General features: G+C 31.0%; 1 protein-coding gene across 1 annotated transcript in view; it reads right to left on the bottom strand.

The window, feature by feature from the left end:
• LOC111085674 overlaps window positions 1–11,568 on the bottom strand; it is a 57,149-nt gene continuing 45,581 nt past the window's right edge. The window contains exons 2-3 of the mRNA XM_022385370.1: window positions 2,310–2,447; window positions 1–1,554 (exon numbers count right to left, since the gene is read on the bottom strand). Coding sequence (XP_022241078.1) covers window positions 1,313–1,554; window positions 2,310–2,447 — 380 coding nt within the window. The 3' untranslated portion in view covers window positions 1–1,312. The remainder of the gene's footprint in view (window positions 1,555–2,309; window positions 2,448–11,568) is intronic.

Raw genomic sequence — 11,568 nt, 5'->3', positions numbered from 1 at the left:
TGCTCACTTAGCTTTTAATGAAATAAAACGATACATAAACAATTCATTACCCGAATTCTTTAATTTATAATCACTCTTACCTTGCTACAGGCTCAGAAACTAGACATTTTAAAACTCACTAATTTTGTTACTATTAATTGATGTAAACTTACAGGGAATATACAGATTCTGTGATATTTAACAATGATTTCTCTTTCAGTATAAATCAAATTAATAACTTTTTTTTTCCTCTCACAGAACATCATCTTTTAAGAATAGTACTTAGCTGATGAACAAAGTCCATACTGACCCATCCATTTGACAATGTTTCCAAGCATATGTTTCGCCATCTAGTGACGAGTTAAGCACAACCCAGTTCATTTGAAAATAACAAATAACATAGAAATAAATAATTCTTTGGATAATATGTACAGATACTAAACGGAAAATACCACGCAAACCATGATGGGACCGCTTACAGAGACAAAACTAGTAACAGTTGTATATTTAAAGATTTTAAAGTGTATTTCACTGTGAAAAATCACATATCTAGAAGAAAGTAGTGTTTAGATTCCACTGGGAAAATTTTACTTAGTTACGATTCATTTTCTACACATAGAACCGATTTAAACATTCAATTACTCTTTGACATGATACTTACAGGTTAACCTGATTTATTGTTTTTACTATTAATACAATTTTAATATAAAACAGCCTATGTTAGACAATATTATGAAAACACAAATATTTACAGAGCATGCACTTATACAAATGATCCGAAAGTCAGACACCGACATGTGATAAAAACAATGCGAGTCCACACTAAAGCTTTTCTTAGTTTATAATTAAGTAGGAATTTCACATGAAAACATTGAACTTTATTAAATACTGCGAACCTTTCATGCATTTCTTAATCATTCTTTATTAAAATGAGTCTTTGGGTGAAAGTTGTTTATATATTCACTCAACTGTATTAAACGAAGTAAAGTTATAGGTGTAATTCAGTTGATTATTATTCAAAGTGGAAAGTAGCTGTAAGTAAAGTTATAGGTGTAATTCAGTTGCTTATTACTCAAAGTGGAAAGTAGCTGTAAGTAAAGTTATAGGTGTAATTTAGTTGATTATTATTCAAAGCGGAAAGTAGATGTAAGTAAAGTGTATTCATTTTTAAGGTTCTCTTGTAGAGATTGAGTAGTGCATCTGACATGATGTGGAAAAATGGCATAAAATGTATATTAAATTTTCAACTTCAAGCGTGCATTCATACGAAGGCCTTTTTTATTATAGTAAGTATGTGTGTTAGAATATAGAATTTTCTTTCCAGTGAATCGTTTTACTTAGACAGAGAGAAAATCACTTGCATTGTTAAAAGGAGTAAAAAAGAGACCGTAATCATAGATGGATGGACACTATCCACTCCATCTTTGTTACAGCCATCGTCTTTACAGCAGTGCACACAAATGTATTCTGATCTGCTTCGGTCGCAATGGTCAAGCCCAAGTCCAGTGCTCTGTTTAGGGTCACGAAGATTGCATGGGCCTAATGCACAAGTTTTCGTAATGGTAAAACTGGACTCTGCAAAAGAGAATGACAAAATATTGTTAACTAAATATCGTGACGACATCTGTTTTCAAAAATACAAAGAGCTCAGCAACTTATATAAATGATATAAAATTTGTTTCGCGGCTAGAATATAAATTAAACGAAGTAAACTACATGCTGAAAAAAATAAAACACAATTTTTATATATTTTTCAAGGTGCAAATTAACATTATGAATTTTTTAAGGTTTAACGTTACATGATAGACATTTAGTAATGTATATATTTTAATAGAAGACGTTCTAAGAAAATCTAAACGGACTAAGAGAATTTTTTCAACAAAAACACATTACTGATCGATTTACTAATGAGAATTGTACATACGAATTGCTTTTTTTGTGATGATGATAAGACAACTCCGTGTTCTTTATGGCTTATATTGACTCAAGTTTTGAGAGAAATGTAAAAAGAGAATAACTTAAATTAATAAAATTTATTACCTTGGTCCTAGTTTTTGCACTTTTTTCGGTTAAATATTCAAATCGTAAGAATTTCATCATAATTATCTACAGTCTGTTGTTGATTACAATTCTTAAGTAATAAAAACCTTGGAAACATTTTTCATTTTTAATTCTGCTTTATGAAAATTATTTTTAGATAATCATTAATCTCATAGTTTGTTTCAAATATAAAAAAAGAAATTTCAGTGTACTCTGCAATAGATACTATATACTTAAAACGAGCGGTTTATTTTCATTCTATTTTTCGATCATCTAAATATCACACTTACCAGTTTTTTCAATTGTTGTCATGCACGTGTCATATGCTTGGTCGTCAGGACAAGGTAAAAGAGAGTCGTTTGTACACAAACTGTTAGCTTCTACTTTACATTGGTAACACTTCAGCTTACTAGGGACATTAGTCCCTGCTACATTAAAGATAAAATTCACTGTTAAATCATTATAACTTTTAAAACTGTTACTATTATGTTATAAAATTAACTGTTACTAATATGTTATCAAACTAACCGTTATTATTACATTTTCAAAATTGATTTTTACTATTATTGTGCTGTCAGAACTAACTGTCACTATTATATTGAAAACTAACTGTTACTGTAATGTTATCAAATTGACTGTTAGATTATGTCATCAAAAGTGACGATTGCTGTTATTGTGTTATTATATCTGATTGTTAGATTTATGTCATCGAAAGTGACTGTTACTGTTATTGTGTTATCAAATCTGATTGTTAGATTATGTCATCAAAAGTGAAAATTGCTGTTATTGTATTACCAAATCTGATTGTTAGATTTATGTCATCAAAAATGACTATTATTGTTATTCTGTTATTATATCTAATTGTTAGATTTATGTCATCGAAAGTGACTATATTGTTATTGTGTTATCAAATCTGATTGTTAGATTATGTCATCAAAAGTGAAAATTGCTGTTATTGTATTATCAAATCTGATTGTTAGATTTATGTCATGAAAAATGACTATTATTGTTATTGTGTTATTATATCTAATTGTTAGATTTATGTCATCGAAAGTGACTATTATTGTTATTGTGTTATCCAATCTGATTGTTAGATTATGTCATCAAAAGTGAAAATTGCTGTTATTGTATTATCAAATCAGATTGTTAGATTTATGCCATCGAAAGTGACTACTACTGTTATTGTGTTATCGTTAGATTTATGTTATCATGACAGTTTGTTTTGAGAAATAACATGATGTCACTACCTTATATAATGAAGTTTAAATTATTGTTTACGGTACATAATTTATTTCCTGATTAGATAACTTCTACATCATAAATAATAGTTAATGGGTTTTGTTTCACACGAAATATATTATTTTAAATATTGCCATTAAATACACGCTAAAAAATCTAAACCTGAAAATGATTCGAGATTATTTAGAAAAAATTATTTTATGATTACACCTCTGTAGTTGAGGAACTCAACAATACAGGAGCAAGGCTGAGCACAAGGAGGTGTTTAAGAATACCGAATATATGCTTGAATTACTTCTACATGGCAGCATGTATGCACAAACTATGGTTTGATAATTAGTTTCGAAGTTCGTATTTCCATCTTCTTTGTATGTACAGATCTAACTCCAGATAGAAGTGCACAAATAACGAGAAAACTGCTAAGTTGATGAAAGCGTTATTATTTACACAGAAGTTTGGACCACAATAGAAATAAATGTACCGCGAATAGCAAATTATCGATCTCATACTTCCGACTAAGACGTATTCGAGCATTGTAAACGTATGTTATAGAAGGACAGCTATTTCTTGCATAAACTAGCTATTATGTTAAAAAATTCGGAATCATTACATCCAAAGCAGTTTAGTAATTATGCTGAATACACGGGGACATTGTAATGTACTTTATATATGCAAAGTACACATGTAATGTACTCTGTGCAAAGTACACTGGAATATCTGAATGTAACTTTAGATAAAGTACAAGGGGACATCTTGATATATTTTACATAAAGTACACTGGGGAATCTTAATGCACTTTATGTATAGAACCACAATATTTTAACTTAATTTCATTTTGGTTCTTGAAATTTGCTATAACGATAATTGATATGAAATTCATTTAATTTTCAGATTTGAACTTTCGAATCTATTATTTATTTTACTAAATACGGTTATGTAAAACAACTTAAAAAGTGAGATACGTTGCAGAAAAGATTTCTGTGGTTAAATAAAGTTTGAGGTATTTTAAGGAATTTAATTATTTTGTCAATTTTCCCCTTTTTCTATCGTTCTGTCTATCCAATTAAAATATAAAAGTGATAAATATCGTAATAAATAAATATCTCGAAACATCTTTAAAGCATACGTATTAATTGTATGATACCTTTAAACCATAACTGTTAATTATATGGTTTCGTTAACCACAGATCTTTAAACCACGATACTTTTCAGCCATAACTGTTAATCATATGGTTTCTTTAACCCATATTTGTTAACCATAAAATACCTTTAAACCACAACTACTAACTATATCTCGAAACCATATGTGTTAACAATATCTTGATAATAGAGTTAGCACAAAGGATCACATATAAAGTGTATTGAACTTAAAATAAGACCCAAAACTGGAGCGCTTTCGAATAGTTGACTATTCTTCTTCAGGAGAACAAAGAAAAATTGTCAAATATTCGAAAGCGCTTGAGTTTTGGGTCATATGTTGAATGTGTTAACAATATTATATCTTTCAACCATAGCTGTTAACCTATGATATCTTGAAACCATAATTGTTAGTTGTACGATACCTTTAAATCATAAATGTTAGCCATATATCTTTAATTCATATCTGTTAATCATATGATATATTTAAACCTTTTTCTTTGATCATCATTTCATACACCAGCTGCGATGACACGTTTATTGAGTGATGTCTTTGCTAATGTAAACGAAATTAAAATGTGCAAGTTAAAAAAACGTATAGATCATTAAAGATCAGATTCTGAAGTAGTTATAATGGCTTAATGGAAAAGCTCATGTATGTCAATATGATAATCGCACGACTTTATTTGTAAAATGCACACAATAAACAAATTCAATTACGAATCAACAAGTTATTTGCACAATGTTTGAAATAATTATGCGGCCACATGTAAAGTGCATGTAACTAATTACTTTAACACTACATTACTTTGTCCAGTGTATACACATGTATGAATAATTAATTTATCATTGTGTATAATTAAAACATACAGGTCTTGTTGCATATATATTTCTAAAAAGTTATACAGATTTTATGTGAATTTTAACATGTAAAGAAAATAGAGCTTAAAAACAGCATCTATTACCTTATATTATATTCAAAACAACTTATCAGACAACAAGGTCAAAATCAAAACTATTTTAGGTCAGTTTACAAACGACGTCGTAAGAAGGGTAAAAATACCTTAGTAAGGAAGATGTCTGAGAAAGGACCCTTACAGCGGTAGGAATACACTGTCTATTAGATGCTATTAGTAATCATCATGCTGTAACGGTCTAAGGTAACTCGCTGCTACAACCAGGATTGAATGACAACAAAAAACAAATTTATTATACTGAACTTTGAAACCACAGAAATCTAAAGCGTAACTTTCAAACAATTGAAATACAAAGTTGATAACTTACCAAAACACAGTAAAGAAATATGAGCCTGTCCAGGATTTGAAACCAACGTTAATGAAAAATACAATATATAAATCTAGATTAAAAAATATTTCAATCAATCGATCAATAAATAAATAAATAAAGGAATCAGGGAAAAAATAACCAAACAAATAAAAACAGCTAATTCCAAAATAACAATATTCCGTATCTAAACCACAAAATCGCTAATAACAATAATATTGCTCAGCTACATCTCGTGAACTACCCTGTTACATCTCAATGTATGGTTTTATTCACTTGTTATATCACGAGATCACAAATAATATGATCGTAATTTATATAATCCTGTGCAAAATATCTGTACATAATTTACATACTCTTGTGCAACATTAATGATATTGGTGCGTCACCGCTATCGAAAACTGATGACAGTCTCATAATACATGCAAAATACACAAAGTAAACGTGATCATCTAGAAGTTGAGTTAGCGTTTTAACTCTAACGAAAATTTCATAGATAAACTAAACGATAGAAGGAATAATAAATGAATGATAAATAAAACCAAAACCAAATAAAAACAGAATTCGCTATCTCACAACACATAGAAGAAAAATTAAAAATTTCCGATATTGGTGCTCAGGCCTACAATGTATCACATATAAAACTGCCATCTGCAGCCAGTTCTAGATATTAGTTGCTCTAGATAAAAATGGATCACAAAATTTTTTAAAATAAGCACAACTACTGGACCACTGGGAGTTGTAGTAATAAATAAAAGGTTTCTACCGAAGTTGGCATTCAAGCCCCATAATGGCCGCATACCTGTGTGAATAGTATAATAAAACCTAAAATAGTAGGCTAAAAACTTCTATTAAACATGTGAAAAATGGAATTCTCCCTTCTAAACTAAAAAAAAAAAAGGAACAGCATTAAACTCATTCAGCAATCTATCCTGAACACTATACTATTAAACTGCACGCTTGGTTAGATGAATGATCCCAACGCCCATGTATTCTAGCTAACACACGTATGCGAGAAATATAATATTGAGACGTGGTTCACGAGAGAACATGTGTGGTAATTGAAGTAACCTATGCTTCGTCGTTATTATATATGACAGATACAGTGCAGCTGCACTTTTATTAGAAAGTTTTGTTTGCTTTCACTCATAAGTTCTTAGAATTCACGAGAAAAAATATTTCTTTTTTATAAACTATTTGTAAAAGTTTTATATAAAGCCTCTCTAATATTATTATTCCTTAATTTGAAGGTATTTTACTATTACAAATTTTAGAAAGCTTAAATATATATTATTAAAAACCCAACTTATAACTACAAGGTTATGAACGCATGCCCTGTCTATTTGTTCAGAACTTTCGCGGAAAGCTTTCAGTAAGAGCTCTTTACGTCTGCGCATAGTCGTCTCTAATTTCGAACTGATAGTTTAGCTATTACTCTTGTTTGTCTGAATAATGGGATTTTACCATCATTCTTGCAGCAGAACCGCAGTCCGAAAGTGCGATAATGGGATGTGAACCATGTACTCTCGGAATCACAATTTGGGCATGCATAGTCTTAGACTTCATCCACGAAGTTGGTTTTTCCTTAATTACCTACTAAGTTAGCTCGATATTATGCAGTATCATCCAATGAACCTCCCATAAAAATCTAACAACCTGCTTGCTTTTTTTTCAAATTTACTATCAAGTTATAGATATGTAGTGCTAATACTTCAGGTATCCATCATTAGGGTTGTACTTTTCAGGGTTTCCTACAATTGCCATATTAGTATACTATTCCAAAAGGACACGCAAAAGATTGAATGAAAGGCAGAAAAGCAAACAGACATAGTCTTCATTTTTGGTACTTGTCAACTTTTTTACGGGACCTTCAAGTTCAGAATATTTAATAAAGTGTTTCTACAAAGATTTGTTTCTGAATTTACCCTAGTTCGCCTGACTAGGATTCTGACTAGTCTGAGTACAAGACGACTTTCAAGTTAAGATTAAAAATTCTTTTTTAGCTTATTGTAATCTTCAGATTTCATTTGCATAACCTTTAGAACCTCCACAATAAATATCAAAACTTTTTTTTCAGTAAAACTTTATATTTAATGCAATTTTGTCTACCGTAACACCATACATACTCGGTTCATTTGATGTGACTCGTAAATTGCAGTAAGATACAAATACGAAAAATACTTAAAGCTCAAAAATTATTCCCATAAGCAAGTCTGATGATGAAATAAACGAGGTAAAATCATTTAACTATATACTAGAGACTTTTGATCTCGTTCTTCTTGATGTGGTACAATCAAAAATACTTCACTCAATAAACGCAGTATTTAAAATGTTATAAACTAAAGATGCCGACCTTTCCAAAGCACGCATAATATTTAAAAACGCGTACACAGAGATAAAATCATTTTCAAATAAATTTGAATCAGCCAAAGAATGTAGTACAAAACTAAATGTAAAAAATATGGGATTGAGCTTGCAATTTAAAAACATACGTGTGATCGTGTTACGAAGTGGCTTATTGGGTGTGGTGGCGAAATAAATGTATTCTATGAATGTTTTAATAGTTAATCAGAAATTCCATATTAACTTCAAGAGTTTAAATGGGGTGGTGTAAACGTTTATTGTTCTACAACCACAAACACTTTGTAGGGAATCAGATGACGTGTTAGGGAAAGAAGTGGAGAAACTAGTTAGAAAATACAACAGAGATGTTACTGACCAATTGCAAGCGTAGCTGCTTTCATTTCGGTATTGATTAGAAAGTAACATTGTTAAATTTTTGATTATAAAGGAAGTAGCAAACTTGCCATTCATTGAAAAATTTGCGCTGATCACCAGTTTTCCTGACATTTGTACGGTATTAATACTGTTTCTAATAATCCATGTTACTGTTACAATTCAGAACGTTCATTTTTAAAACTAAAAATTACTAACATGTATTTGAGAAGTGCCATGGGACAGTAAAGACAATGCTGAGTAAGTGTACTCTAATTCGAGAATGAGGTGACATGCCTTCCCAGGAACAATATGTATTAAATGTTGGCCGAGAGAAAAGTGCGGAAACGGCACATATAATTGAATAACAAGTTGTGAGTATTGGTTAGTAATAAATATTTTATATTATATCTAATTTTATATTCACAAGTTAATTTTAGTTCCTCTAATAGATAGAAAATATTTAGATAGAATACATCTATATACATAAAGCACACACAAAAAAACATATGTGTCTGTCTGTTTGTCTGTCCGTTATCTAACTACTCCTAGGTCGCTGGGCCAATTTCAGTCAAACATAGTGGGATGATATTTTAGAATAAAGGTGATGTTACTAGAGGTTCCTAACCACCTCTACCCCATTATTGCTGTTGTTGAACATTATTTATCCTTAGCGTAAGTTAACCTTAACTACATTCATAGATGGCGCCACGTCCGTACTCCAAAATAAAAAACTTTATTAAATTTTCTATAACACAACATACACACAGTGAGGGGGGGGGGAGCAAACACACGTCTTGTATATCCAAGAGACTGCTCTAGTACTCTCTCTGGAGGAATGTAATGAAAAAACATTGGCCACTACTATTGCAATAGTACATAAATTCAGATAACATTTATACTACAATAACCACAATAAGGCTGATATAAAGAGCCGTTTCCTGAGTTACACCAAGTTCCTACTTTTACCCGTGACCTTTCAACTTCAGCCCGTAAGACGATCGTCAACTAATTAATTACGTGAAACACTGTGGAAGGAAATTAAGAGCTGGGTGTTAAAAGTGGGTAACAGTAAACACCCCTACCACCACTACTTTGCCGCTACCTCTTCCTACGAAGTCAACCTGACCATCACACAGTGTATACCATGTTTAAAGTACAGTCCAGCCCTGTTTATCCGGTCAGCTGTGGGTCTAAGCAATTAATTCCCCCATAGCAGGGTGGCACTCTATGGTGTCAACACTGGCATCAGACTGAGGTCACAGTACATACCCCAACAACTCACCCATAATACTCACCTTTCTATGTTCTTATTTGATACAGAATGTTGTAATGACATTTGGCTGAGAAAGCAGAGCTTTATTTATTGCAAAATGGAGGAAAGGTGACAAAACTTGAAATGAATGTGCGAATTTTCCCCTTTGAACACATTTTTCGTTCACAAGAATTCCAAAGAGACACCGAACTAGAAGTGTTACAAACAACAAAGTTTAAAAGAGTGTGAAAACATACTGTTTGTTTGATCGTGTATGTGTGATCATCAATGCAACATGAGGTATGAAGTATCAGGTAGGATTAGTGTGCCATTAATAGGGAACATAAATGATCACTTAGTTTGTAACACCTACAAGACGTGGCCGTTATCAGTTGATGTACGGTAGTGGCCTCACAAGTCTCACTTGGACAGCGGCAAGTGAGAGCCGGCCTAATTGGCCGCAATACTGAATTCAAAGATACCGTTTGGGAGTGGGAAACAGGTGTCCACAAGCCTAGTTGACCGCAATACGAGTGCTCATAATAACGGGTGTTGTACAAATATAAAATAAAAGGAAATATCTGGGACTGAGTCAGAATGGCTGTAATTAAGGGTTGACCACTATATCGCGTTGGCCGGTATTCGGGCCTGGACTGTATATACATATTGAGTTCTTAAAGCTTATACAAAACCTTTGGTGAGGTAATAATTAAAACTGTAATAATATGTTATGTTATAAATGAATTGTTAGGATTTTTGTGTTATTTATCATAAAAGTCCTCTCAACATTTCTAAAGTTCATAACCTGAACAAAGGACGGGTACCTCAGATTGTTAATAATAAATCCTGTGAATACAGGATACTTTTTTCTGAAACACATAATGATATAGTATATTTCTATGCTCCCGAATACACTCTATGGTTGAAAGAGTTTGCTAAACGAATAGGTTTAGTTGTTATTCTAAACTTAGAAAAGATGATTTGATAAAGTTTCTTATCGATGAGGTTCAAAAGAGAAATATTTACTAGAGATTATAAGTTCTATAAAGGTCTAATTGTTAAACCGAAAAAAACCTTAACAAAAAATATAAAGTGTGATGTATGTGAAAAATATTTCTTGTGTTGAATGTAAATAGCATAAGAAAGCATTACATAAAAATGAAGCTATTCAAGAAGTTGAAACAACCTACGAAGGACGTTACAAACTTATTTAACATTAATAATTATATCGATGCTCAAGAATGTTTGTCTAATGTAGAAAGTATTGTTCTTCATATAGTTGATGAGTTAAGATGTAAAAATGATTTAAAAGTTAACGTTAAATTGCATTGTGTTTATCAAAGGCGAGAAGAAACAGAAGAATTTTCATTTAAAACTACATATGAAATAATTCTAAAGTCGACTAATTTGGAAAATTTTTTATAGATATGCTGCTAACAAACGTTTAATCGAAATAACTGACTTTGAAGCAAAACGTTGTGGGTGGGTCTTAGAAGGCATTGTCAATTTAGACTTCGAATCAATAAATATAATCCATTAAAATGTATTGAATTACCTTAAAAGATACAAGATAAAAATATTACAAATGAAAATCAAGAATGTTTCATGTATCGTATATCAGCATATTTGCATCCAATAGATAAAAAAAATCACAATCCAAAACGAGTTAGTCATTATAATAAACCAGAACAATATCAAAGAAGCACTCAAAGGTCCTGTTAATAAAAATAATGTTCCAAAATTTGAAAAGAAGATGAATATATCAGTTTGTTATGATATAAAATACTGTTTAATTTAAATATTATTGATTGATTTATTTTTGTGAGTGAATATTTTGTTATTGTTTAGTTTTTGTTACAATAAAAGTTAAAAGCAGACGAAGAACTATGACTCTCTTAAAGTAGCCAAATGCCTCGTCA

This window comes from Limulus polyphemus, unplaced genomic scaffold (assembly GCF_000517525.1).
Source record: "Limulus polyphemus unplaced genomic scaffold, Limulus_polyphemus-2.1.2 Scaffold544, whole genome shotgun sequence".
Lineage (NCBI taxonomy): Eukaryota > Metazoa > Arthropoda > Merostomata > Xiphosura > Limulidae > Limulus > Limulus polyphemus.
Note: the sequence above shows the minus strand (reverse complement) of the source record. Positions and strands in the feature narration are given on the sequence as shown.